Here is a 27888-nt window from a genome sequence, read left to right as displayed (position 1 = left end):
AACTGCTTTAAAATGTACGAAAAAGCAAGAACCTTCAACTGCCAGGGGTTTCTCTATATATATACAAATATATATTGTATATATGTATATGTATATATTTTTTTTTTATTCGAGATGTGCTTGTTGTTAGAAGCGGAACAAAAAAATTATATAGGTTAGCGCGCGCTAGCCTTCGCATCCCTATCCCAATTGGAACTCGGGCTACATACACGGCTTCCAGAGAGTCGAAAGAGAGAGACTGGGGAAGAGAGAGAGAGCCACAACTTTGGGTCTGAGGCATGCAAATACGTGAGACGACGGCGGCCGCCCACTGAGACCACCCACATTTCCGCACGCTTTTTCCCACCCACTTTTCAACCAACAACAATGTCAGTTAAGAAAATTAAATATTTTTGAGTGGAATACTCTAGGAAAAATAATACACTCAGAACGATATGAAAATATATATCATTTTAGAATACATTTAAAGTAATGAATTATAATTTCTATAATTGAATATTTAAGTAACTTATAAAATTAATCATAATTATTGATATCAATAACTTGTGGTGTTAACCATTATTAAAAGGTTTTTTAACCCTAATTAATTAACTTATTGAAGCAACATTCTCCTCCATTTTCATGAAAGATAACAAACCACAAAGGAGATATAATTAAATTAAATTCCATGTAAAAAAAATAACTATTCATAAAAGTAATATCTAATCATAAAAAATGATGATAGGGAACTTCAACTGAAATTTGCCTTTTCTTTGGCTTTTGTGTCCGAAGAAAATCAAATTAAATTACCTATACTTAACGTTATCAATTTAATGGGCCAAGTTTTCGGGAATTCCCTCTTGGGGGTTGGTCAAATCGGCCGACAAAGTTGGCATGCCCCAAGCCCCCCCTCCCCAAAGAAAGCGAAGAAGAGAGGGAAGGCCAAAAAATCAAAGCCACTTTTTTCGCTCTTAAGTGCAAAAATCAAACAACCCCAAAGCGTTGTGCTCTCTTGACTTTACCTCTGACTCTCTCTCGCGAGAATAGCATTTGAAATCACTCTGAAATCTCTCAGAAATCTCTTCCCCAATCACGTCTCTCATCGCCGCTCTTCGTGTGCATTATTTATTGCTCTTATACAGGCCTGCCGAATGCTGACGATGACGAAGGTGCTGGCTGCTCCACTGTCAGTGTCACCGGTCCACCGCCCACCACCCACCGTTTCCTCTCGGTTCTCTCGCTCTCGCCCTCGCTGTGTGGGGTGCTGCTGCTCTACCTCTCCCGCTCGCACATTGACCCGTTTCGGGCCCAGTTAACTAGTAAACCAGCAACCTATAATGGAGCCTCTTCCGCGTTGTTATCCCTATTCCCAATTTCCCCCAAAAAACACGCAGAGAAAAAGGGAAATGAAAATGAAATTGCAAAAAGTTGTTGTTTTTAGTTTTGAGCGAAGGTGGGAATGCTTATAATTCACATGTAAATATTTGGGTATTGTTTAGAATTAGTTCTTTATATAAATTATATTTAATCCATATCCTTTTTATTACGGGATCTTAGAAAAATGGTACTAAAGTTAATCGTTTAAAATTATCATAGGAAAGCTTTCCAAATTAAACTTATGTCTTGTTATCAAACAACATGGTATATAAAAATATTGATAATTATTAATGCAAATATTTTAAGCGCATCTATGATCGATTCCCGATTTAATCCTATAAATCAGTCCCTAACTGGAAGGATATACATACATATAAACTTTGGGAATCCTTTCCTGTTTAACATTCAAGTTAAGAAGACAATAATAAACCCGTAGTAGGCCTTTATTTTCTCTGTATGCCTAGTTCCCCCCCCCCATTTGTCCTATTTGCCCCTTTTTCGCATCCTGGAAAATGAGCACCAGCTGGCGGCTGACACTCTTCGTCCTTCCTCCTGTCCACCCTTTGCTTTGTTGTTTATTTCTGTGTGTGCCTCGTGCCGTGGCTGGGTTGTATAATAAATAACTTTGAAATAAATCAAATCGGATCCTGGCGCAATGGACACATGTTAAATGGACCGGGAAATGTAAGCGGGAGCATTGGAATCGTCGTCATTTCTGATTTTATTGGGTCAAAATCAACAAGAGAAGCGGCGACCTTAAAACGCATTAGCAGCCGCTGTCGGCCAAGTCGTAATAATTTTATTAGCAAACATCAGAAATACATGGGCATAAAAAAACGCCGCTTAGCAGAGGCAAAAGCCGAGCTAAAAGAGGCAAGAAACTGAAATAAAAGCGACTACGATTTCGAAAGGTGTTGGCTTTTTCAGAAGTTCAGATACATATACATATGTACATATGTATGTATGTATGAGCGTTTGCTGTGGACTGAGCTGGGAAAGGGGCGGACGGGGGGTTGCGTCAAGTGCAGGCGGGCTCAAGGTAAAAGCACCGCAGCTGCTGTCGGCGTCGCAGTCAGCGTCGCTGCAACGCTTACGTTTTCCGAGTGCAAGATCAAGTGAAGTGAGTGGCCGAAAAAAAAAGACAGCGGGCTCTAGAAATCAAGAGAGCGCGAGAGAGAGTTAGATTTGTAAGGGTAGCCTTGATCGACTTGCAGATACTTAGTATTGGATGCTTAATAATAATTAAAAAAGTGAAAGATACAGCTAAGCAACGAGTTCTTTTTTGACATATGTATTTATATAGGTATTTTAAATATTGAAAATGTAAATAAAAATGTTGAGTACAAAATTCAAAGGAATAGATTCGATCTATAAATACAAACAAGTTCGTAAAAAAAGTATCCTTAAGCGAGCAGAACCTTTGAATTTAAGTTAATTTCATTTAAATTCTTCCTCTACGATCATTTCATTTGATATGGAAAGACTTCTAAACATATCTCATTGTATTTCAGTTCAGTTCTCATTATGGATTCCCCTATCTACGCTTATTTTATCATATCCCATCTATTAAAGGGTATTTAAGGTGGCCGCGCGGGTGACAATCAGACAAACACTACACCTCTCCTTCTAACACGCAGTGCAGCACAACACCTTCCTCCCTCTCGCTCCCTCGCATGCAGTTGCGGCTAATTTTTTTTAGGCATTTCTGGAGGCGATGCTGTTTAGGCCGCTTTAGTCAAGTGGTGACAGCGACGGCAGCGAACAGCAACGCCAGCGGCAACAGCGACTGCGACTGAGGCAGCGGCAGAGATCGAGGCAGAGACTAGACTAGCTGCGGCGACTAGTTAAAAAGAACAAATTGACTAAGCATGAAACACGTTTTAGACAGAGGTTTTAGCCAGACTAGCAGCTCGGATCGGAATTGGAATCGTAATCGGAATAGGGGAGTTGGTGTTGGCAAGAGCGGGATGGCGAATGACACACTGACCCAATTCCGTGTTTCGATTTTCTGGTTTTTCTTAAGAATACACGTTTTCCGCTGAACGAAAGAGGAAGGGAGAGAGAGAGCGAGCAAGAGAGAGAGAGAGAGAGGAGCACAGACACACACACGTGTTCGAAACGAGTTGCAACGGCCAAGAATTTTCGCCTGGCATTTTTCAATTTCCCTGCGAGTGACATTTCCCCCTCCGCTCCAAGTCTCTCTCTCTCTCTAGCTCGCTTGCTCTTGTCTTGATAAACTCACCGTTAGCTGACGTCCTCTTCAGAGGCTTCCGATTGGCCGCTGTTGTTGTTCTTGTTACAGTTGCTGCTGCTGCTCCTTTGGACGCTTACGTTGCTGGATGCGTTACGTTGCCGCTTACGTTTAGATACCGTTTACACAATTATTGTTGTTGGAATTGCAATGCCGAATTTACCGATTACGTGATTAGGCGCAAGCATATAATACGTACACAACGCTATATATTTACTCAATGCTGAACAAGAACAAGAACTAGATGACCAAAGACGAATGAGACTACGACTGCGGTTGGATTTTGGTTGAAACACGATAGAGATACTATATCTTTAGTTGTTTTTGCTAGCTTTTAATGCTTCTATTTGAACGATTTTTGGATGCTCCTCGATATTTGGTGGTGTTTTTCCTTGTTGGTTTAATTGTTGTGTTCCGATTTATTTTTTATGAGAATTTGACTTATTTTACACTAGAGAACTTACTTCCTACGAATCACAATTAGAAATGAGTGTGTGAGGCGGTGACCGTTGGGAAAGTTCACTTTTAAAGTGAAAAACTACGCGCCGTCTACTGGGGGCCCCGAAAAATACACCGAATAACACAAAAATAACACTGCTCCGGCCTGCGAGTTGTCTTGTGGTTTGTTTGCCAAGGAAAAGCCAAGCGGGAAAACTCCTGCCGAAAAGCGCAATCTCTCTCTAAATCCCTGCCAATATACACCGTGTTCAAGCTTCGTGACGTAACGCGACAGCGGCTGGTGGGACTGAGTGTGGAAAACGCGTAACCTCGGTACAACTCTTCTCGTCTCGTGGAAATGCGGCGCACTGCCAACGTATTTCACGCATTTCCCTTTTCAAAAAAAGAGCAGCGAGAGCGAGACGGTGAGAGCCCCAATCAGCTGTTACTTTTCCTGGTATATACCAGAAAAATACCGAAATAACGCGTTCAGACTGATAAGTGGGACCAGGCTTGCGGATTTTTTGCATTTTATCGATTTTCCACTTGTTGCTGCCGCCTGTCACTCTCGGAGCGCTGAAAAAGCTATTTTGAGAAGCTTAAGCTCAAAACCAGACTTACAAATTAATTCTCCCGAGTATTACCGGTAGAACTGGTCTCCTCGCCGCGGTTAAAAACCCCCCAGCTGCGTTCAAAGCTCCCGCTTTTGACTCACCAAGCAGCGAGGAATTGAAATTTCTCGTGTTTTTTTATTCCAAATCTCAGTTGTATTTGAACCGCAAAACTGGCAGCACGCATAATGTCCGCAGGTCGAGTAGTAATCTATGGCGGTAAGGGAGCCTTGGGCTCTGCCTGCGTCGATCACTTCAAAGCCAACAATTATGTGAGTAACCTTTCACTTTCGCAGAATAAATGCTTAATGAGTAAGTCCCTCAAAATTAACCATTGTTTTCCACCTTTCAGTGGGTCGGCAGCATTGACTTGTCGGAGAACGAGAAGGCCGATGTCAGCATTGTGGTGCCACGCGATGCTTCGTGGTCGGAGCAGGAGGATGCGGTGGTCTGCAAGGTGGGGGAATCCCTGGCGGGCCAGAAACTGGATGCCGTCATCTGCGTGGCTGGCGGCTGGGCCGGTGGGAATGCCAAGAAGGACCTGGCCAAGAACGCAGATCTCATGTGGAAGCAGAGCGTCTGGACCTCGTCCATCTCCGCTGCTGTGGCGGCACAGTACCTCAAGGAGGGCGGATTACTCGCATTGACTGGTGCTAAGCCCGCTTTGGAGGGTACTCCCGGCATGATTGGCTACGGCATGGCCAAGGCTGCCGTTCACCAGCTTACCCAGTCGCTGGGCGCCGAGAAATCTGGCCTGCCAGCTGGTTCTTTGGCAGTATCTATTCTTCCCGTGACCCTGGATACTCCCATGAATCGCAAATGGATGCCGGATGCGGACTTTGGCACCTGGACGCCACTCACCGAGGTGGCTGGACTCTTCCAAAAGTGGACCCAGGGACAGGACCGTCCCAAAACCGGATCCCTTTTGCAGCTGATCACCAAAAACGGAGTCACAGAGCTCATTGCAGCTGAGTAGGACTAGAATATCGAACGCAGGACCCATAACACAGAACAATAATGCTCAAAAACATAATAATCTACCAAATGCTTGGCGCTTGTACATAAACTATTAATAAATAAATCGCTGGGCGGCTTTCGATCGTTTAATGTGGGTCTGTTTACACGATTTTGGGTGCTCTGTGGATAACCTATTAACCTCGGCATCGGAAAGAGCGTATTTAATGTATAATCTTTAGTTTGATTCGTTCGGAGTCAGTTCCTACGCCTTCTTCTTCTTCATGATCTTCATGAACAGCACCATACCTGAAAATGGAAAGGGGAATAAACTCATTAGAGCGATTAAGGTACAGGCGAACTTCAATAAATCGATCCAATTTAAGCAATTAAGTCTCAGGTTGAGTCACAGAAAACTTGTTCGTGTTGAAATTACCTGATATGCGAGTTTTTCATTACAGTAAACAAATATTTTAACTGGATTACTGAGTTGCAATGATAAGTTCAAAGCCTTTCATGTGAAAATATGAACATTAACCATTAAATTATGAAGCTTAAATATTAATAATTGCTATTGTAAGTTCATTGTGAGTTCTACAAAAGTTCTTAAGCTTTTCAATCAAAATAAACTAATATTAAAACAAGAGAAACCTAACCTTCAGTGCAACCTAGACACGCATTTGGAACGATTTACAGACTTTTTACAACATTCGATTTCATAATGACCCACCTATAAAAGTAACAATTACAAAGACAATCATTAACCAGAGCCAGCACTTGTAGGCATTTTTTGAATGCTGCTCTAGTTTCTCAGCCTCTTTTCCCAAGGAATTTATATTGCGATCCGCCATTCCAGCGGACCGTGACACAACCTCGGTGTCCCTGCGAATGATCCTGTTGGCAGTCTCTGTCTGTTCCTTTAGATTTCGCGTCAGTGAGAGCATATGATCTGTGATTTTCTCCTGGGCGTTCGTATAATACTTGGCAGCCTCGTTCATATTGTCGGCAGAAGTTGTTTGGATGCTTCCGCTACTGGGACTTGACTCCTCAGCACCTCCTCGACGTCGTCGCAGGGCGGCATCGCCATCTGAAAAGGGTTTATATATTAATTTTAGTTTGGGAAAGTATAATTTGTAAGATTGTAAGATATATTTCAGGTTTGGGCCCCTATTTAAGTCAAACTTCTAGTATGTAAATTCGAATTAAAGCGAGTAATACGAGTTTCCTGGCATATATAGTCGCTTCACTGTGATTCTATGTCTTATTAATACACCTTAAGATCTTTAAACTGGCTCTAAAATGTAAAACTTTATCAAAAGACGAAATATCTTAGTGAAACAATACAAATTTGACTATAAGTCGTATAAAAATAAGGTTTTCTATACATTGATGTTATGGGGAGGGTTTTTAAAAACTCTTTAAGAACATTTTTAAAAAAGGAAACAATATACAAAGGGCCTTCCCCCTTTATCTAAAAACCACAAATTCACCCTCCAGGAGCTCCTTTCGCAGTGCGTTGTGATGCTTCGTGTTCTGTAGCTGCCGCATTTCCTTCAGTGCATTTTCCCCGGCTTCGCTGGTTGATGAGGAGGATTGCAGTGATGCATTTGTCGTGGAACTGGCGGCCACTTCGATGAATCCCGTGGCGATCTTCAACGCCTTCAGGCGTTCCGTGTAGCCCGGGATGCGGGTGGCACTCTGAGGGTCGTCCATCGCCTCCAGCTCGGCAAGCATGGTGTCCAGCGACTTGATGAACTTCTGCAGCCGCCAGAAGTTCTGCTCGCTCTTGGCCAAATCCTCGCAGTTGGACAGCAGCGTCCGGATATTTACATTTAGCTTCGTGGCCATTTCGGAGGGGCAAACATCAAAACACGAAAACAACAAAGTACAGAGCTTGGCAAAGTGTTGCCACCAACAGAAAAAAGCCAAAATAAGCTAAATCAACGTTTTGAGAAAAGCTAAAAACAGCCAGAAAATTTCGATAATAGCTAAAAAACAATGAATGTATATAATTTTCAAGCCATGGAGGAGGGAAATTTAAAAAATAGAAACATTGCTCTCACGTAGCGGTTTCTAGGCGGAAAGAAAAGGTTGGAATTAATAAATAAAGTAATGAAAATGGCCATAATATTGTAAATAAATCTCAAAAACATTTTAAATAAAAAAGTTAAGTATTCTTATACTATCAATGTTTTGACATTATTTTGTTGTTTTACATCTTACACGTGTATATACGAATTTTACACGTTTATAAAATCTGGCAGTGTGGCAACCTTGCTATATTAGCGCGGCAAGCCATACCGAATTGTCATCAAATAAAGACAGCTTAAAATTGTAAAGAATTAGACATATAATAAAACAATTCATTTATGTAATCGTGGGGTGGACTTCGCACTAAATCTTTATATCAATATGGAAATATTAAGAGTTACAAGGCCTGTATAGGTTCTGGTTCTTGTCCTCGCCGTTTAGTATGTTGGTATATTGCTGCTTAACGGATTTCAATGCAAGCCAAAGCAAACAATAAAGTAATTCATGTAATCAAATGGCAACTTCCATTTGACCGTTATCAACAAGATCTTAGATCAGCCGGTGTGAGTTGTGATTGGGATTGAAAAATGTTGGGAAATTAGGTTTAAAAATACATAAAAATAATAACATGTATTTATAGATTAAAAAGTTATTTAAAATGTTTTAACATTGAAATATAAACTAAGAATTTATTTCTAATTTAATATTTATTAAAAAAATTAAAATTTTGGCTTGGAAATAGCCAACTGGGCTACAAAACAGCAAACCAACAAATCCTAAAAAATACCCCAGTCCCCACAGATAGTATTTTTTTTGACGCATACTTCTGGGCGCGAGTCCAAAAATCTTATCAAACGTCGCCGATATCTGAAGTTATCAATTAAACTGAGATAGCTGCTGGCCAGCATAGGTGTATTATCATGAAACCGCGTATTTTTGGAAACAGTTGCCGCACGCCAGGTGTCAACATCTCACGGTTGCTGCTGAGGTAATATGCGTAAGTTTCATAATCATTGTGAAGTGCCGTTACACTTGACGAGGTGTTATCAAGCAGCAGCTGACGCGGCAAAAACAAAAAATAAAAAAACATCCCTTCGGGGGCGCATGTGCTTGTTACCGTTATTTTGACCGCTATGAATGAAACGCCGTTGCCACTCTCTCTCGCCGCTCTCCACTTTCTCTCGCTCTCACACTCCTGCGCAGCAGCAGCGCAGCAGCAGTTAACGGTGCATGTGAAAAAGTCTCCGTCGCCAAACGACGTGAAAATCGAAATCGATAAGTAAGCAACGGATTTCAGCAGACCAAGAAAAGTGCTTGAATTTGGTGTAAAAATAACCCAGAGATAACTCGAAATCAATTAAAAATAAACCAATCACCTATCACGGCCATGTCCAAGAAGAGTGTTAGCCAAGTGTTTTTAATAACGTAGTTAAATAGCAAAACTAAGCTAGTCCGGGGACCCGAGAAATCGATACGAATATAGCCGAAAAAAACGGGGGCTGCTGCCTGGGTTGGCTGCTCCAGTGAAAAGTTCCCCAGAAAAATTGTCTAAATTAAGAATTGAGGATAATAATGCTCGTTGTAATCTTCATATTTCTGCCAGTTTCCATTGCATTTTTGAGTTACATAAGTTCCAAGAACCGTGGCTGCGTAGCGAATCTATTAACGGCTTAAGAAAACCACCAACCACCCACACCCATCCACACAGGAAAAAAAAACGAAATAATAATTAAATTGAAAATAAACATTAATGTTTCTGTTAGATATTATTTTTTCCTTTATATAAATATAAAGAGATAGTTTTTTAAATTAAATTTCGTGATTTTTAAAATGCAAGGAGCGCAAAATATATGTTGGTTTAATATCAATTATAATGATTTATTAATTAGAGTGCTACTAAAAATTATATACATATTTTAAAACATTTTATTTGATGTTAGAATTGTTTAAAAAACAAACAGACTATAGAAAAACTGATATTCTTTAAAGATAAAATTATAATTAGTGCGTATCCTTTTAAAAGAGAAATAAATGAATGTTTTTTATTAAATTAGAAGGAGTATAAACAACATTTAAAATAAAAACTTAATTTCTTAATTTATACTTTAAAAATGTTTACCATGAGAGAAAAATGGAATGAGTGTCTAAAAAATTTAAATATATGGACCGGCTTTTGGAGACTTCTAAGATCGGGTTTTAAATATTATTCTTGATTTTAGCACTCTAAAATCATCCTCTTTTAAATAATTAAGTCTGCTAAGATCGAAATTAAAGGTTCAAATCTAAAACTGAAGTCATAAATCTTGAATTAGCAATTATTATTCATATTCCCATCTTCAAATAATACTCTTAAGAAGCCTAGTAAAATTTGATTTTGCTAAAAATTCTTGTAGGAATCAATTTCAAATAAATATATTCAATATTATATCTTTCTAAGCTACCTCATCTCATATCATATCATCCTACTTTTTGCAGTTGCTAGAGGTAATGTAACATCATTTAAACGGAACTCAGAACACAAAAGAAACAAATCGTAGAAAGACTTGATTAAAGTAGACAAAGCCCCAAGATGCAGCCGCCGCCGCGTAAGGTAAACCTAAAAAATATGTCTTACAGATTTTAAAGTATTTCCTAGTAATCCATTTAATATTCTACAGGGAAACTATGTGAAGTTCCTCAAGAACTTGCACACGGAGCAGGTGGCCAAGCTGCAGTTGAAGAATCAACATGAGTGCGACCTGTTGGAGGACATCCGTCAGTTCACCATCAAGCGTTCGGCCATCGAGAAGTCGTACAGTGAAGCCTTGCTAAAGATCTCATCGCAGTATCTCAACAAGAAGATACCCAATATACCGGATATTAAAATGGATGGAATAGAGGAACGCTGGTGGGTTACCTTAGTCCTTGGGGATTGGTATTTAAAGTATCTAAAAATTATAACAAAACTAATTTATGCTTTCATCTTTTTCCAGGAATATGTGGAGCGTTTGGCGCACTGTTCTCGAGGAGAATGAGAAGCTGGCCAGAGCCCGTTTGGCCGCCATCGAGGTGTTCCAACAGCAGATTGCCGATGAGGCCAAGGTCCTTCGGGACTATAAGTTGGCCATAGCAAAGCGTTCTCTTTCCGGGATTGTCAATGTCCAGAAGGAACTCCATTTAAGTGTTGGTGATGTGGACAAAACCAAGAAATCGTACTTTGATGAAGAGCACTGTGCCCACGACGTTCGGGATAAGGCTCGGGATATTGAGGAGAAGCTAAAGAAGAAGAAAGGATCCTTCTTTCAGTCCATCACCTCGCTGCAAAAGAACAGCGCTAGGGTAACATCCCGCAAGGAGTTGCTTGAGGAGAAGTCCTCTGGAGCCAGGAACGACTACGTACTTAGTCTGGCAGCTGCAAATGCTCATCAGAATCGTTATTTTACGGTCGATCTGCAGACCACAATGACAACGATGGAGAACTATGTTTTTGAAAGGGTCGCCGAGTACCTGATGCTAATGGGGTGAGTTGGGGGATTTACAAATAAAGTTAAATATATATTACATTATTTACAAGTATATTTATGGAATTTGTGGTAGAGGAAATGTGTAATTGGTGTGGAAATGGGATTTCTATTATTTCTTTTTCTTTACAAATATTTCAAATCCCAAAAAAGTCAATGAAATATGCAAGCTTTTCTTTGTTACTTTATTACATTTAATTTATATCTTTTTCTGTAAATTTTCCACAATAACTTGAAACCTCTTCTCTGTAATTTTCTTATAATTAATTTATAACATTGAAGGGTTTGTTATTTTCTTAAAAAATATGTCTAACATTGAAGTCTTTTCTTGTTAATTTATAACTTTGAAGCCTAAAGTCTTGGCAATACAAATTTCTTAAACTTAATAGTTACCTTGTTTGATAAAGTTTTCATAATGATTCATTTGCTTTAAGAATTTGTAACGGCGCCCTATTTTATCGTTTTCAATTTCCTAGGCTTTAGTTGGATTAGATTTGTTGGAAAATGAAAATTGTTATCAGCTCTCATTCCAATGAAATTGATTGGAATAGTAAACTGCAACATTATTAGTGATTTTTTGAGCTTTATGATCTAATTAATGTGCTATATGATAAGGTTTTATGTACTTGAGCATAAATATAAGAAATATTTGCTACTTTGTATTTCTTTATCATATATTTTCTATAATTTTTAGTACAGAAAAGCACCTTTACCTTATTCCCTGTAATTGATTCAAGTTCAATAACTCATTTCCCATTAATTTCCAGTCGCACAGAGTTGCTGACCTGCTCGGCCACCCAGAATAGCTTTGGCAAGATCCGTGACCAGGCCCAACAGCTCACCCGGGAGTACAATCTGCAGTGTTGCTACCTTTTCTATCCGGTGCTGAAGCAGCACATCCAGTACGACTTCGAGGCATGCGATAATGATCCGGTGCGAAAGGTGACCGCGGAGCATGAGTCTGCCGCCGAGACACTGACCAAGGAGGCCAAGAATCTGGCCGGCAGAGTGGTTAAAGAGAATGCCTCGATCCGGGAGAATGCCAAGAAGTTGGCCCTGTGCCAGTCACTGCGGGATTCGGGTCAACGCAGCGATCCCAATGATCCAAATGGACCAGATTTGGACACGAAGATCGAAGAGTTCCGGGATCAGATCCGGCGTTCGGAGACGGAGAAGGCCAAGGCGGAGGCTTGCCTGCAGTGCCTGCGGGATGGCGGCATCAACGTGGACGAGTGGGTGCAGGAGGCCGAGATAATGGGTGTGCAGGAGCTGACCCGTTCGGCCAGTTCCATTTCAATGCGCACAGATGCCTCCGGACAGGGAGAGAATCCCAGTTCGGATTCCTTCTATGACAGTGACAAGGAGGAGACTCAGGCCCAGGCCTCGGCCCAGGCAAAGCCCAAGGCGGAGCAGCAACTGTCCAGGGATCGCACCTTTAGTGACAGCGACGATGAACCCGATGAACGTCCATCGGCATCGGCGGCAGCAGCTTCTTCCAGTTCAGCTGCCGCAGCAGCGGCTGCCTCATCAGCGGCAATGGCCACCGGAGGTGGAGGCTGGGACGATCCCACCGAGGTTAACTGGGGAGCCGAGGAGGAGGAGGACAAGGACGAACCCATTGTACCCGAGCCAAAGGAGGCCATCTTTAAGTGTACTGCACTATACAGCTATACGGTAAGGATATGTCTTTATATTCCAGTTTTGCTTTGAATAATCCTTTATCCTTGCAGGCCCAAAATCCCGATGAGCTTACCATTGTTGAAAACGAACAGCTCGAGGTGGTCGGCGAGGGCGATGGCGACGGCTGGCTGAGGGCTCGGAACTACCGCGGCGAGGAGGGTTACGTGCCGCACAACTATCTGGACATCGATCAGGAGACAGCGGGCAGCGCCTTTAATGGTACTTCCGGCAATCAATTGCGCTCTCAAATCTCATTCTCATCTGTCGATTATACTGTTGACAATGAAGATCAAACGGTGGACTCGATGCAATCACCCGACCAGGTATCGGTCATCATGGCGCCCCAGAAGCGTGTCAAATCGGATGTGGAATGGTGCATTGCGCTCTACGACTACGATGCCACTGCCGAGGATGAGCTGACCTTCGAGGAGGGTGACAAGATCAAGATCGTCACCAAGACCGCCCACGGGGTCGACGATGGCTGGTGGGAGGGTGAGCTGGATGGCAAATTTGGCAATTTCCCCTCACTGGTGGTTGAGGAGTGCGATGAGATGGGTGAACCACTTAGCGAGGGTGGGGATGAGTCACCACCGCCCACAGCGGCACCCAGTTTTGCACTGCCACCCGCACCGGCACTGCCGCCAGAGTATGCCCATGAGCTGGAGTTGGAGCTAACGGAGGATATGTTTGGCTCACAGGATACGGCAGGTGAGCACATTTTTACTAAAAGAAATTTTGAAATCTTTTGAAAATGCACCAAAAAGTATGCTATAAAAGCATTTTAAACTAGATTTTAAACTGTTGGTGAATTTTTGTTAATAATCATTTACTAAGAAACCATTATTTCTTTATATATTTTACAGATGAGGATAGCGGCTATATACCAAACGGCGCTGCAGCACCGAGCATGCCTCCGCCAGGTAAATGCCCCCGCCCTTGAAACTCAACCTTAGCACCTGGTCTTTTGTTTCCCTTTCAATATCTATATACCTTTATCCTATACAATTTGTATCTGTCACTCAATATCGATTCCTCTAGTACCAAAACATTTGTATAATTTCTAATTCTCCACTATATATATGAAAAAAAAAGAACCAATACCAATTTCGAACCAAAAGTACTGTTTTACCTGCTTCTGTATTCTCTAGAGGTAAATCTTAACTCCAAGAAAAAGCAGCTCGTCCAACTATTAACCACCAATTCACCACTAAACCACCACTAAAAAACACCACAAAATTACCACAAAAAAATGTATCCACCAATGTCACTGTATCTACTCTCCACAACTCTCCACTACTCTCCGTTAATGTGCTATTTTGTCTCTCGTCTCCAAAAAGTCTTCGCAAGTCTCCGCAGCCGAGACGAGATCGATCCACCGATGATATTGATATGCCCTACGATTTCTTACAGTGTTTATCCTTAGGTGTCGTGTCGGTGTCGTGTTACCGTTAACTCTCCATCTTCGATTTATTTCTTTTGCAGCTTCTCTTTATCTCTATATTAATTAATTATGAATATAAAGAGTACCTCTGTGTGTGTGGCACTAAAGTTTCAATTTAATTGCATTTAAAAGCTTTAATTGGTTATTAATTTTCTCTAAATATATATTACATTTCTTTCTTTCATTGCTGTTTCTTGCATTGGTTGTGTATTTTTTTCTCTCAGTGTAATTGTGTCTTTGTGTCATTTAAGGCCAGAACCAAAGCCAAACCACTGCCAAGAAGGGTAATTTTATAACAAATATGCTCTATCCAACCCTTAAAAAAATACTTTAAATAACTTTTTCTTGATTCATTAACTTTAGAGTAGGGAAATCTGTTCCATTTCCATTGTTTGAGAGCATGAAAATTCCCAAAAAAAAACCTCTTAACTTTTAAACTTACTTCTTCGTATAAAATGAATCTATATTATATATAATTCCGTTGAGGTTTTTCTATAAACTCTTTTTTAATATATCTTCCCATATCTTGAAAGTTACAAAATATATATGAAACCCTGTTCTTTGTATATAACCATTTTAAACCATATAAATATATATACATATATATCGGTTCCCCTATGTAGTTCAGCAATAATCAGACTGAAATTGGAAACTAAAACTTTTGAGCACTGAGAAAAACCCCCTAGTTTTCTACCCTTCTCCCCTTGCATGTTTGTCCCTCTCAGATCCAAATAAATGTATCTTAAAATGGCAATTTATTATTTAAATTATGCTTACCATTTGCTTCTTTATTGAGTTTCCACTCGCCAAACCTTTTCGTGTACCTTAGATAGTTTCTTGTTTCAAGATCATTTTTAGTTTCTACCTCACCGCTCTATAATCCTTTTGATCGATAATGTATTGATATAAGTAATAATTTAAAGCATACCAAATATTATTAACTAAGCAAACGAATATTTTCTCATCTATTTTTAATGCATACTCAGTACTCATCCAAGAGACTGGCATGGAGGTAAAATATTATAATACAATAATAATATACTATTATTATTATTTATGGTTTATTTCCTTAACATTTTGTTTCGTTAAATCTTATGTTACAGAGTTTTGTTTTAACCGAATTTAGCAGAGCTTTTCAAACGAAACCTTTGGAATTGTTCTTTTTTTTTTAAATTTATTTATTCCAAAAAAAAGGATAGTATACAAATAAATCTCAAAATTATTTTTATTAAAAATAATATTACATAATATAAAATAAAATGATTTTGAGTTTTAATTTAAACATTCTTTCATAAGAAAATATAATAAGACCGTCATAGCTTTTCTTAGGAAATTGAAACCTTCAAAAAAGCATTCGAAAATAAGCATCAGTTAAAAAAGCTTACTAAAATTATGTCACAATTTTTTTTCGATTTGAATTATTGAAATATTATGTCTAACGAGACATTTCGATTATGTTTTCTCTTAATTTTCAAAGAAATTATTTATTTTCCTAAAGCGATCTTTAATTAAATACAAGATATACTACCTATTTAAGTAAAGGGTTTAAATCTTTTAATAAATTTAACAATTTTATTTTTTTAAGTCTTATAATTTTATAATTTTGATAAATATCTTTACTAATTGAATTCCCTTGACTGCTTCCAGGACGATCTCAGTGACGATGGGCAGCCGCCACCATCGTTGCCGCCGCCCCAATTGCCAAAAGCGGGAGGATCCGGTTCCGGACCCGCACCAGGATCGGGGTCGGGTGAGAAGGGCTCTAAAGGGGCGGCGGCCAGCGCCAACACGCTGAACTTAGGTATGGCACAAATAATTGTTACCGCTGCAACCCCCATGGTTGAAGACGGTGCCGATAAATCTTTCCCACCAGTAGGAGAGAGCGATGCTGCTCAGCCGGATCAGCCGTCCAACAGCAAGGAGGAGTCGCAGTCGCAGTCGCAGTCGGAGGCGGCCAAGAAGCCAGATATTGCACCCAAGCCACAGGCCAAGGCACCAGCTGCTCCTGCTGCTGCTCCAGCCAAAGAAGGTAATCCGGCTGTGGGTAGGCCCGTGGTGAGCATAACACTGACCGAGTATCCATCCTGTGATGCAGAGGACCAACAGTCCTACTCGGAGGGCACGGACTCAGCCTCGGCTGCCGATGTACCAGCGTTGCAGGAGGTCGAGGATCCGTTCAACGAGAAGGCCAAAGGCGATACCGGCGGCGGTGATGGATTTGAGGCCAATTTTGAGGCCAATTTTGATGCCAACTTTGATGATGCCTTTGCTGGCAGCGGATCAGGATCAGGTGGGGGTGGTAGATCAGGCGGCGAGCAATCGAGCGATTTGGATGTGAATGGAGAGGCGGCAGGTGAATCGAGATCCGGTGACAACGATGAGGATATTGAGGCACCCAAACAGGTGGTCGGTGGGCGAGCTAGCATACCCGAGGAATTGGACTCAAATCAATTGGCACGTTTGCAAAATCTGAAGGAGTCGAACGCTTAGATTCGGTGCTCCGGTCTCTTCCTCTTGGTCGGCTACTTCAATGTTATTTCTTTTGTTCTTTTAGGCACACGACCATGAGCATGATATATACTCGTACTATATAGACTATAGCCACGGACAGTTGTAGAGCGGATCAGCGGAACACCACAGCCACCACAACCAAAATCACAATCCTCCAACAACAACAACACCTTGAATGAATATTGATCTCAAAACATAAACACAAACACAAAACACACCTCTCCAAGCCATCCTACACTTTATACCCAAAATTCACAAAGATCAGTTGAACTTCTTCAGCTTGAAATCTCTATATAGAAAAGGGGTTTATAGAGCAGAGAAGCCCAAAAATCCCTCAAAGCCTTGAGTTGGGGTGTTCGACTGTGTAGCAGATATAGCCAGACTCAGACGGACTAGAATCGGGCAGCGATCATAAATATTGATACATTTTCACAACTAGATTTTTTTCCCATTAGTAAAACGAATATTTTACTCTCGCTGCCCGTAGCCACATACAACGACACAATAGCAGGATAAACCAATAGAGTATGTAACTTATATATATATATTATAATCAGGTCGAAATCCAATCCTCTACCAAAAAATTCACGTACGGCGCTCAAATTGTGTACATCCATTTGAATACTTCTTCTGACTGCCTCTGGGGCTATAGTTAGATATCAACTGGGCCTTCATAAACAAAACCACCATACGATATATATATACTCTATATATAAATATATACATAATTATGTTAGTTTGTAATGTGTTATACCCTCAGATACACTGGATGATATATATATATATATTATAATTGAAATATTGTAAACGTTTTGAAAGGCAATTACTTGTAGCACTCAGACACGGGTCTTTGAATATCAGCAGCATCCGCAAAACTAATCGAGCAATAATAAATATGTATATATCTAAGAAAACTAGAGAGAGAGAGTCCTTAAGTTCGCTTGATCTAACCAATTGCATATTATTAGGCAGCCAATCAATGAAGTATCAAGTCAATTCAGTTGGTTTTGATTTGGATTTGAATTTGCCCCATAATTAGTCCTAGGATCTCTGCACATTATATAGTAAATATTAATCGAAGAATCGTAAAGGAATATGTATTTGAAAGAACGATGTCATGTATTGTTGTAATTGTGTATGCAAAAAAACACTAGCCTAATTAGTTAAATGTTTTCCGTGTCTAGTTAAAAAATGGTCTAAGTTAATGTTGGATGCCAGAAAGAAGATATTTAAAAATTAGTGAAAAAGGCCTACTCAACACGAGACTTTTGTTTGCGATACTCGAATAATATATTAAAGTTCATAGCTCACCACAATCGGATGATAACTCTTCATATTCACATAACCGATATATAATTAAATATAGTAATGAAAACTGAAGCAAAACAAACGAACCTAATTAAGTCGCAAACTGAAATGTAATTGTAATTTTTGAACCCCTCCCCCCAAGTGAGTTAATCAATGTTTTTCAAAAAAAAACCTTCTGTTCAAACAAACAACAACTAACAAATAAAAATTTCCACTTTAAAGCAAGAGAAACCCAAACCGAGTTTTCCTTCAGAGAAACACCTTTGAAATTGTAATTTTTTACATATCTTTATTTATATTCACTTCATTGCAATATTATAATATTTTTCCTTCTTGGTTTTGCATTTTTTCCTCTTGGATGTTTTGTTTTTTTAGTTTTAGTATTTAACTTAATAATATAGGTTCCTTTTTGGGGTTTTATCATTTACGTTTCTTGTAACATTCATCTCTTCTTATTATTTTCCTCATTTTAATTATTTTGTTATGTGTGTGTGTGTTTATTCTTTATATGCTATAGATAATTATTCTCATTTCAGTTTATTTGTTTTTGTTTTGGTTTTGTATTTCCTTTTTTTGGTATTTTCAATTTGGTTTTTTTCATTTTATATAACGAAATTAACACAGTCAAAATTTGTGATCAGTGATCAATCATTACATACGCATTACGTTTTAAATTATTTCTCATGGTTTCTCCTCAAACATATGCTGGCTTATATACTTATGTGGGGATTCCTTTTCCTTCATTATTATTTAGGATCTTTGGGGTTATAACCGAGGAGGAGGGGTTTGGAAATAATCGTCTGAGGGGGTAACCAATAATTGACAGCAGACCAATATGTGAGAGAGAGTTTTTGGTGAATGGAATTAACGGGCTGACTGGCTTTGGTAATCATAAAAAATGTTCATTTATTGCATTTAGGAACTCTTTTTGATGGACGGATAAACCAAAAATTATATAGACACTTGCCTCCTGACTACTACTGCTGCTTCTCCTGCATGATGATAATATGAGACTTGAATCTGGTAATTTGATATATGTTATATATCTGAGACAAATCATATATACGTACTGTTAGCCAGGGCCCGTGGGAACTGATTTTTGAGAGAGGATTGTGATGGATTACTTGAGGTCCCTAATCTTAAAATGTAATAACAAATTTTCTTACGCATCTTTTCTCCTTGCTTGAGCAAAAGGTGTAGGATTGGTTGGTGATTTCGGGTTCGGGGATGGCTCTAAAATTAATGCTTCGTAATTTATATTTCATAATTAATAATTAATAATGATGGCAACAAACTAAAAGTATGCAACGTACAACCATAAGTGTGTGTGTCTGTGTCGATTAGTGTGTGTGTTACTTCATTCTAACAATTCATGGTTCAATCAATATCAATATCCTCTCGCCTGGGCTGCCTAGGGTTATAGACTATTTCTCAATAATAATTTGCATTTCAACTTTGAATTCATTTTAAAAATGTCTTTATTATTTACGGTGCACTCTGCTTGAACGGGGAGCCGGTTGTTTTTCTGTCAGTGTAACTGCATCTGTGTGGATTCAACTTAATTGCTAAGGTTCTCAACTTGTTGGTTTGCTTATCTAAATACTTTAGAATTTCCCGTTTTGGTTTTTGCTTGTTCTTGAGACCACCGTACATACATACATATATAATATATAATTAAATATACATCATATACATAAACATACGTACTTATTACATCGCGTCACGTATATATATATACCCGATCCCCTCTCTCATATAATTTTTTAACTTATTTATTTTCTCCCTTTCGGTTGCTTTATAAAACGTTGGTGTTGGTGTTGCCGTCTAAACAGCAACACCAAAAATGCTTCAAACATTTCATTGTGTGTATAATTTAACATTTTACATATTTTCATTTTCATTTTCATTGGTTTTGTTTCTTAATTTTTTCTCCTCTCTTAGTTTTGTTTTTGTTTTTTGTTGTTGTCCTAAATGCTCTCCCGCATACGCACACGGTACGTATGCGTTATTTATTCATCTTCTTGCATCGTTAATTTGTTTATAAAAAAGTTACCTCTCAACTAAATTTGTTTGGTTTTTTTCTTTTTGCTTCCACACAAATGAAATCGTAAACTAGGTTCGGTAGAGTAAAAAATTCCATATGAAATTATTAAACGCATCAACTTGCCATTAAGTGTGTTTTTTTTTGTGTGTCTTAAAATGTTTGTCAACTCTATTCTGCATTGTTTTTCACTAAACTAAAAGTTCTTTTCTTTTTGTTTTCATTAATTTACGTTCTTTGGAAATACGCTCCGAAACCGTTGAGCAGCTATTTGTTGTTGTTCTTCTTTTCAAAAATGTACTTTGACTTTCATATAGGGGATTAGACTCAATATATAGCATTGTTTTTTGTTTTATTTTATACAAATGACTTTCATATTCGCCTTTTTATAAACATTTTGATTTCTGTCTTCTTGGTAACATAATTGATTTCTGCCACTTTGTATAGCTACAAAATATATATAGGTGTATATATATATGTATGTGTGTGTGTGTGTATTTATATTTGTTTTTTTAAGCAGATATATACTATATATTATTTATGTTCAATTATCACCGATTTTACTCTCATGTGTGCGCCGCATTTTGGGCCATAACTATTTTCTTTGGGAATGTGTTTGCTTGGTAGATCAATTGCTGTTGGCTTCAAATCCATTTCACTTGGCTCAAAAAAATCAAAATAAAGAACTATAAAAAAAACAGTTAATTAATTTAATTCTGGTAAACCTTATATTGCTTTCTTTCCACTCTGAATCCTAATTTGGATACTCTTTAGCCAGTACAATAGGAGTAATAAAGTAGAGTTTGACGAATCAGACAACAGACAAAGATAACGACCGGCTAAAGGGTATCCTATAGTCGACTTCTCGACCTGTTTCACATTTTCTTTATTTTTTTTATTTTACTTTTGTTTAAACCTTTGCTTGTGAAAGTGTTTTTGTGTGTGTTGTTTGTGTCTCGGTCTAGATCGTTAATAAAGTAATTTTCCTTGGGGTCATCTTCTGTAGTCATTCTGCTGAATTGTTTAGGTTGAGTCCTTCGAGAAGGGTTTAGGGGCCTCCGTCTTAAGTATATCTAGGGTTCCATAGCTGATCCACTCCTTACACTGCCAGTGTTCCGTTCATAAGTACTTTTCGTATATACAGTAATTGTTTTTTGGTTTTTTGGTTTTTTCGGATTAGGGCAATTTGGTTTACATATAAAAAACTCGTGCTACATATACGTAGGTGCCTAAATACGTTATATATAATATATATGAATATATAATATATATCTCATATATATTCTTGTGTTCACTTAGCGCATAGTCTATTTACATACAAGTGTGTGTGTGTGTGTTTGGTGTGGCCATATTATGGCTCTTAACTAAATCCTAGCTTTAACTTTAGCTAACTGTACAAAATTCTTTAGCCTTACGATCTGCCCTTGCACTAATCATAAACACTAAATTAAAATTCATTGATGATATTTTGGTATGGTTGTTTTGCTTAGTTTTATCTCCATTGTGCTAAATTGTATGCGTTTTTATTTTGTAATTTCTTTATTTTACGTTTAAAGTTAAACTCACTTGCCTTTAATTATGTGTTCAATTAACTTAACCATTTTGTTTTTTTAATTCTTGTGTGTGTGTGTTTGTGTATGTGATTCATCGAGGAACTTGAGCGAAAATTCAAATATATATACTGTTCTGTGTGTATGTGTGTCTGTGGGTCCAAGCAAGGACATTATAAGGAATAAGATGCATAACGCGCATACATTTGAAAGGCCTAGAGTTCATAGGAACTTGGCAGAATTTCTGGAAATAATATGTCTTTAAAGAATGAGAACAATGCTGCTAAATTTAGTATGGCGTTACTAATCTTATTCTTAATAATATTTTTGCTCTGAGCATGTGTGTGTTTATCTGTGTATCTTTAGGCTAACTAAAGACGGTGCATCGTAAGTATCTCTTGTATGTTTATCCCTTTATTGACTGCTTGAACTTTTCTGAGTTAATCGCTTAACTAGATTCAATTACTTTAACTAAGTTTAATTGCGAAGTTTTGCTCCTACTTTGCTTTGAGAATGTTCCGAGTTTCGAGTGTGTTTTGACTTATGTACAAATTGAAAATCAATTATCTTCGTGGCCCATTCTTCATGTTTTCCTTTTAGCAACTATTTGTTAGACTTATATGCTATTTTCTTAGGCAGTTTCATTCATACTTGTGTGTACACATATTTCTATGCATGTTCTATTTGCTATTTTGTATTTCGTTTTTAATTTTATTGGTATTTTATTGGGCTTACGTTGTTGTTGTGTTTTTGAAAATTTTCACTTAGACTTTAGATTGATTTCTTACGGTGCCGCAAAGTTGTCTTCGAAAATTGTTTTGTTTTTTTTTTCTTTTCTTTTGAGTTTGATTCTATTCGTGAATTGAGTGTGTGATTGAGTGCAGTTTTGAATAATTTGTTTTTGTTTAGTTTGTCGTTAAAGTTGATATAAAAATTTGGTGTAACTAAAATGAAACGTTAACCGTTCATGTTGTTGTTGTTATTATTATTTCGCTATGTCAATTGCACTAACTATTTGTATGACTTATCCTCCGATGCTTGCTTATAAAAGGTGCGCTCCAAAGTAATTCATAACAATATCATCTTTTCGTCGTATTATTGGGTGTGTGTGCAAAATGATTAAAAACCCGCTCGTTTCGTCGTTCGATTTACATTTAGAGTAAAGTTAACTTAAAGGAAATCATCATTCGCTAAACCGATACTCAATTGTCGAAATTTATTCCTTTGCACTACGTTTTGATTTCTAATAAATTTGGCCATTTCACTTGGAAGCGCTAAGTCAGTTCTGAATAAACAAATCAACCAACTGAATGGGCAATCAATGGATCAATATAGTGAGTTAGGATCTGGTTCTAGATTTGCTTTAGCTTCTGAGTTCTGGGAGCGTGCAGCTGAAGAAGGGGATTTTACGAAGGGGAGAACGCACTTAAATTAGAGGAAGACTCTCCGGGTGTTTTGCGTTTTTTATTTTTATTTTTGAAGTGGGAAGCAAAGGTCCTTTCGTTAATCTTAAAAATCTTGAACTCAAAACGCCGCAAAGATATTGGAAATCATTATTTGAAATGTTCCTGGACATTCTCTGGTTAATTGTCTATTACATTGTGTTTGATTTTAAGTTTTTGAAATCAACTTGTTTTCGACTGCGCTATTTCGAGGGTTATCCTTAGTCATCCTTCGCGTTTTTTGGTTTTATTTTAATGCCTATGTTGCGTATGATTTTTTATCGTTATATTTGTGTTATGGTTTCCTCAACATTTTCACTTATGCCTTTCGTTATATAATTTTCACTACAATTTGCTAATCTGTTGCTTTTGATTATTCTTCATTCATTTATACTCTTTTGGGTTTTGTTAATTCTAATTTATTTTCTGTGTAAATCTATTTAACAATATTCTTTGCTTTCGACCTTGTAATATGTGTGTGTCCTTTTTCCATTCGCTTGTTGGTATTAAACAATAATTTCTTGCCTTTTGCATTTTCATATCGCTAGTTAAAATTAGTTTTGTTTCCGCTTACATTTTTTATTTCCTTTTTTTGTATCTATTTTTGTGTATTTTTTTTTTTGTTTTTTGTTGGGAACCTTTTTTGGGGGGTTCCCCTGCATTATTTATTTTGTGTGGTTTTTCAGCGCCCTGCACAGTTTGACTCTCTTGTGCGCTGTTCACTCCTGTGTCCTTGGGGCCAGGCCCGCTGTCGTTTCGGGGACGCGTCGCCCCCAGCTTACTCCTCGCCCAGGAGCACCAGATCATCGGCGACCACGTCGCTGACATGCAGGTAGATGATCCAGTACATCAGGTTGAAGCACACGAAGCACACGGGGAAAACGATGCGCGAGTACTTGTCGATGTCCGAGGGCGTGATGCCCAGCAGTTTGTTGATGTCCTGTATTATGTTGGGGTAAGGGTTTAAGGATTGAAGAGGAAGTGAGAAATTAGTAAATGCTTAAAGGATTCACTAAGAAATTTAATGTTCAATATGAAATACTACACAAACTAGATGGGTACTTTTAAAGAAATCAATTTGATAAAGAATGCTTTCGAAACAATTACAAGTTGAGGCTTTCCTTTGGTCTGTGATAAGTACAATTACTTAAATAACAATTTAATATTTAACATTATGTATCTGAAATTTTAAAAGTTCTTTAATGACTTTATATTATTTGAAAGTCTAAAGCATACGGCGGAGCTACAAAAATCAAGATCGTTGATAAATCCATTTCAATAAAATGATTGTGGTTCCAAACATTCAAGTATAATAATTTCTGATTAATTTATAAATCTTTCTAATTTGCTCAAGTATTAATAGGCGTTCGGAAGTCCCGTAAAAAATGTCTAAAATTATGATAAAAAATATTTGCAGTACCAAATTTTAAGTAAATTATTTGGAACCACTTTTTCGGACATCCTTTTAAAAGATTTCAAAACCAAACATTTGTAGTGTGCTTCATTTTGGAATAAAATATTTTGGAACACTTTTTTGGACACCCATTTAAGCAATTTAAAAACCCTTCTTCTTCAGAATTCATTTAGGCGTGTGTCTTAAAATGCGAAATAAAATTGTAAAGGGACAAACTCAATGAAAAACAGTTATGTTTATACTATGAAATAGTTATTAATATAGTTTTGGACCCTTTTTTTTAATTTTTTAAAACTCCTACATACATTTCTAAATATTCAGATTTATATTTTTCTCTCTTTACATATATTTCTAACAAATTTAATAACTTAATTAAAATGATCACAAAATATGTCCCCAAAGTTTCTCCCAACCCGAATCGCATTAATTACGATCTTTACCTTTACCTTTTTTACTTTCCCCGGATGCAGTAGATGGGCTGGGACCGCTGCTTCCGGATCGCCGCCGCCTTCTGGCGGTCCGCCACCTCCTCCACCGCCGCCGCCACCACCACCACCACCGCCGCCCGGACCACCGCCCTGCCCTGGACCCGGTCCATGGGATTGGGGTCCACCGCGGCCGCCATTGACCGTATTCTCCAGGGTGCCTCCCTTGGAGTGGGCCTTCGGGTCGTGGACCTTGAATCTCACCTCCTGGAACAAGGGTCCCACTATCGAGCAACCGCGCGTACCAACGTTTTGTTGGATATTGGAAAAGCCGATTGGGCGGTTACTCACTGTTTGCTTGGGCGCATGCGGATGCCCGTGGCTGTGGGCGTGATGGCCATGCCCGTGGCCATGCTCGGGACCCATGCCCATGCCCACGCCCACGTTCACGCCGCCGCCGCCGGGTCCGCCCGGTCCACCAGGACCCATGCCGGGACCGATTCCACCACCTCCTCCACCGATGCCTCCTCCTCCTCCACCACCACCGCCCATGGTGGCGTTGGGATTCGGATTGGCCTGCTGCTGGTTAGCTCCGTCGAGCTGTTGCTTTTTCTGTTCGGCTATCTTTTGGATCGCCATAAATCTTTGTTTTCGCATTTGAATTCGTTTTGCCATGTAGCCGACGGTGGCGTATTCTATTGATTGCGATATACGATATACGATATACGATTTGATTGGTTTTGATCGATTTTGGTTATCGGATTTTTTGGATGATTGATATTCAAGTTTTGATATGACAAATTTCATTTCGAATATATAGATATATTTGAAAAGAGCGGTTTTTGATTTTTGGAATTTTGTCATTTTTGAACAGATTGATTGATTGATTGATTCGATGATGGACGGTTTGGCATACGGTTGGGTGGTAGGGTTTAGTAGAAATAGTTGAAGGTTGATTTTGATGCAGATGCAGTTCATAAATTTTGAGTCGAGTTCGAGTTCGAGTTTTGAGTTCGAGTTCCACATGAAGTACGGATGATTTTTGGTTGTAGTTGATATATATAGTCAGATATATAGTTGTTGGATTGTTGTTGTTGTAGTTGGCAGTATACATTGTATATATATATATTTTTTTGGTAATTTGGTGCGGGTAGGTTATCGATATTTATCGGTTATAAAGAAAGATAGAAAACATAAAAGAAATTTAGTTTCCATGAAGAATTTAGCAATCAATTTCTGTTCATTTGTTTTTTTTTTGCACAACGTCTAAAAGAGGTGAGATCGGGGGGAGTATGTAGAGGGGATCAAGGTGTACTTTTGGGTAGTAAAGTCTTAATGGGTAAATAGGATTAAGGGTAGGGTTACTATAAGTAACATTTAGAGTCATTTGAAGCAAATATTTTGTTTGATTGTTTCAGTGTTTTTGTTTTAGTTTCTTCTTTCTGTTTTTTTTCTGGGTTTCTGGGTTAAGTGAAATCAAAAATTAAAGTGAAATTTATTTTCGTATTTCCATTTTTAGCCAGGCAAAGGAAAATTCGAATAAAGCAAGTCTCGTGTGAGTGTGTTTGTGAGTATGGTGTGTGAGTGAGTTAGCAATATACTAGGAAAAAAGGAGAGACAGAGCCAGAGTGTTGTGTGAGTGTGTCTGAGTGTGAGAGTGAGTGTTCGTGTTGACGGTTGTTGTTGTTAATGCTGTTGTAGTTGTTGTTGTTTGTTGTTGTTGCTGTTGTTAATGTTGTTGCTGTTGTTATTGTTTTTGTGAAATGAGTGGAAAAAAGTCATTTGTAAGCCAAACGATTTATGTACACATTTATTTCTGCAGTTGAGACCATCATTCAAGGAAAATGTTCGTGTGCGTGCCTTAAATGCAAATTCATTGAACAGAGAGTCGCCCGTTATAAAGGACACGAAAATTTCCATCATTTTGTTGTGATTGCTGTTGTTGTTCTTGTTCTAGTTGTTGTTTTTGTTAAGCCTTAAAGCTTTTGTTCCAGGCTTTCAGCCTCCTTTCTTCTCTTCACATCGGTTGTCATTATCCTTGGGAATGTTACGAATTCAGATTTCAATGGAGCGCACTGATTGAGCGGTGTTTTTTTCTTGAATATTTATTTGTTTTTTTTTGGGGAGGGTACTATATTTTTTTAAGTGTTGCCGGGAAAGTCCAACATAATCGCATACTCGCCGATGAATGTGTTTGAAAGAGAGGGGGGAAGGAAAGCTAAGTCCGATATGTTATTTCACGAGAAAATATCTATCGCCTTGAAGGGCATATCGAAATAAAGGAATCGCAATAAATATCTATCGAAAATATCGAAAATTTGGTTACCAAACCATTATTAAAGCAAAGAAAAAACCTTTAAAACAATTAGATGAGTATAGATCGGACAATCATAATATTGTTATTAATGCCTTTAGATATAAGAAGCATTTTTGATTGAAATAATATTAATATATTTTTCCGTTATTTCAATATACAACGATAAAAGGTGTAAATATTAAAATATAATAAAAAAATATCTAGCCTAATTAATTAACCCCAATTAAATTCAAGTGTTTTTAAAATCAACAAATAAAAATTCGATTATTAATTGTTATCGCGTAACTATTATTTTTAATTAAAATGAATCGATATTTGTTGCCATCCCCGAAGGTGTTTTTGAAGAATGGTTGGGGAAGTAACGAGTAACGAGTAACTAGTAACGAGCGTACTTACCCGGGACCAATGGGGGTTAAACCAATCGCTGCAAAAAGCCATAAAACAAAACAGAAAGCAGACTACGAATCATATCTTACCTAACCTCTGAGGGGTTACTAAATGGTGCAAGTTATTTGTACATATTTGGCAGCCTTCATGTCTGGGGCCCCCCTTTAAAGGACCCAAACTTGAAGGCTCCAAATAGCAGAAACTCGTATCTTTAAGATACTTTTTAATATT

The 27888-nt window shown here is 38.3% G+C and overlaps 5 protein-coding genes across 60 annotated transcripts in view; 2 read left to right on the top strand and 3 right to left on the bottom strand.

Moving 5' to 3' along the window:
• bol (boule homolog, RNA binding protein) overlaps positions 1-4114 on the bottom strand; it is a 32977-nt gene extending 28863 nt beyond the window's left edge. For all 4 annotated transcript variants that reach the window (XM_020961332.2, XM_020961334.2, XM_020961335.2 and 1 more), the window contains exon 1: positions 3599-4114. The gene's annotated coding sequence lies outside the window, so the exon portion shown is untranslated. The remainder of the gene's footprint in view (positions 1-3598) is intronic.
• A 310-nt stretch (positions 4115-4424) lies between these two features.
• Positions 4425-5763, top strand: Dhpr (dihydropteridine reductase). Its single transcript, XM_020961331.2, has 2 exons — positions 4425-4928; positions 5009-5763. The coding sequence occupies exons 1-2, from the start codon at positions 4845-4847 to the stop codon at positions 5630-5632; spliced, it is 708 nt and encodes a 235-aa protein (XP_020816990.1). The 5' UTR covers positions 4425-4844; the 3' UTR covers positions 5633-5763.
• Use1 (Vesicle transport protein Use1) lies at positions 5734-7590 on the bottom strand. The gene is made up of 3 exons (XM_020961330.2): positions 7101-7590; positions 6341-6697; positions 5734-5919 (listed from the first exon to the last, which is right to left on the bottom strand). The coding sequence occupies exons 1-3, from the start codon at positions 7456-7458 to the stop codon at positions 5876-5878; spliced, it is 759 nt and encodes a 252-aa protein (XP_020816989.1). The 5' UTR covers positions 7459-7590; the 3' UTR covers positions 5734-5875.
• Positions 7591-8816: 1226 nt separating this feature from the next.
• nwk (FCH and double SH3 domains nervous wreck) lies at positions 8817-18312 on the top strand. Of its 36 annotated transcripts, none has more exons than XM_086833354.1 (14): positions 8817-8920; positions 10117-10231; positions 10299-10528; positions 10614-11141; positions 11909-12815; positions 12872-13040; positions 13110-13529; positions 13685-13741; positions 14514-14546; positions 15249-15274; positions 15910-16063; positions 16139-16291; positions 16358-16716; positions 16817-18312. In XM_086833354.1, exons 2-14 carry the CDS (start codon positions 10211-10213, stop codon positions 16877-16879), a joined length of 3120 nt encoding a protein of 1039 aa, XP_086689480.1. In that variant the 5' UTR covers positions 8817-8920; positions 10117-10210; the 3' UTR covers positions 16880-18312. The 36 variants fall into 36 exon arrangements, with proteins under 36 accessions (XP_086689480.1, XP_086689479.1, XP_020816729.2 ...); XM_086833353.1 differs by having other exon boundaries at positions 16136-16291; XM_086833355.1 differs by having other exon boundaries at positions 8894-9043.
• A 236-nt stretch (positions 18313-18548) lies between these two features.
• Positions 18549-27888, bottom strand: part of Rdl (Resistant to dieldrin) — a 42443-nt gene continuing 33103 nt past the window's right edge. For 4 of the 18 annotated variants that reach the window (XM_086833368.1, XM_086833369.1, XM_086833370.1 and 1 more), the window contains 3 exons: positions 25305-25648; positions 24975-25220; positions 18549-24054 (listed from right to left, as the gene is read on the bottom strand). In XM_086833368.1, coding sequence (XP_086689494.1) covers positions 23893-24054; positions 24975-25220; positions 25305-25648 — 752 coding nt within the window. In that variant the 3' untranslated portion in view covers positions 18549-23892. Of the gene's footprint in view, positions 24055-24968; positions 25649-27888 lie in introns of all 18 variants that reach the window. The other 14 variants (XM_086833365.1, XM_086833366.1, XM_086833372.1 and 11 more) reach the window with 5 other exon arrangements.

This window comes from Drosophila serrata, unplaced genomic scaffold (genome assembly GCF_035046125.1).
Source record: "Drosophila serrata isolate PLE 108 unplaced genomic scaffold, ASM3504612v1 contig_272, whole genome shotgun sequence".
Classification (NCBI taxonomy): domain Eukaryota; kingdom Metazoa; phylum Arthropoda; class Insecta; order Diptera; family Drosophilidae; genus Drosophila; species Drosophila serrata.
This window is presented reverse-complemented; position numbering and strand designations above follow the sequence as displayed.

Bases quoted from the DNA above. Each gene is read 5' to 3' on its own strand.
- Dhpr (XM_020961331.2), top strand. From the start codon at position 4,845: ATGTCCGCAGGTCGAGTAGTAATCTATGGCGGTAAGGGAGCCTTGGGC. The intron at 4,929-5,008 runs GTGAGTAACCTT...TCCACCTTTCAG, and splicing joins ACTTCAAAGCCAACAATTAT to TGGGTCGGCAGCATTGACTT.
- Use1 (XM_020961330.2), bottom strand. From the start codon at position 7,458: ATGGCCACGAAGCTAAATGTAAATATCCGGACGCTGCTGTCCAACTGC. The intron at 6,698-7,100 runs GTGAATTTGTGG...AACCCTTTTCAG, and splicing joins GCGAAAGGAGCTCCTGGAGG to ATGGCGATGCCGCCCTGCGA. The intron at 5,920-6,340 runs GTGGGTCATTAT...TTCCATTTTCAG, and splicing joins TGTAATTGTTACTTTTATAG to GTATGGTGCTGTTCATGAAG.
- nwk (XM_020961062.2), top strand. From the start codon at position 10,211: ATGCAGCCGCCGCCGCGTAAG. The intron at 11,142-11,908 runs GTGAGTTGGGGG...ATTAATTTCCAG, and splicing joins GAGTACCTGATGCTAATGGG to TCGCACAGAGTTGCTGACCT. The intron at 12,816-12,871 runs GTAAGGATATGT...TTATCCTTGCAG, and splicing joins CTGCACTATACAGCTATACG to GCCCAAAATCCCGATGAGCT.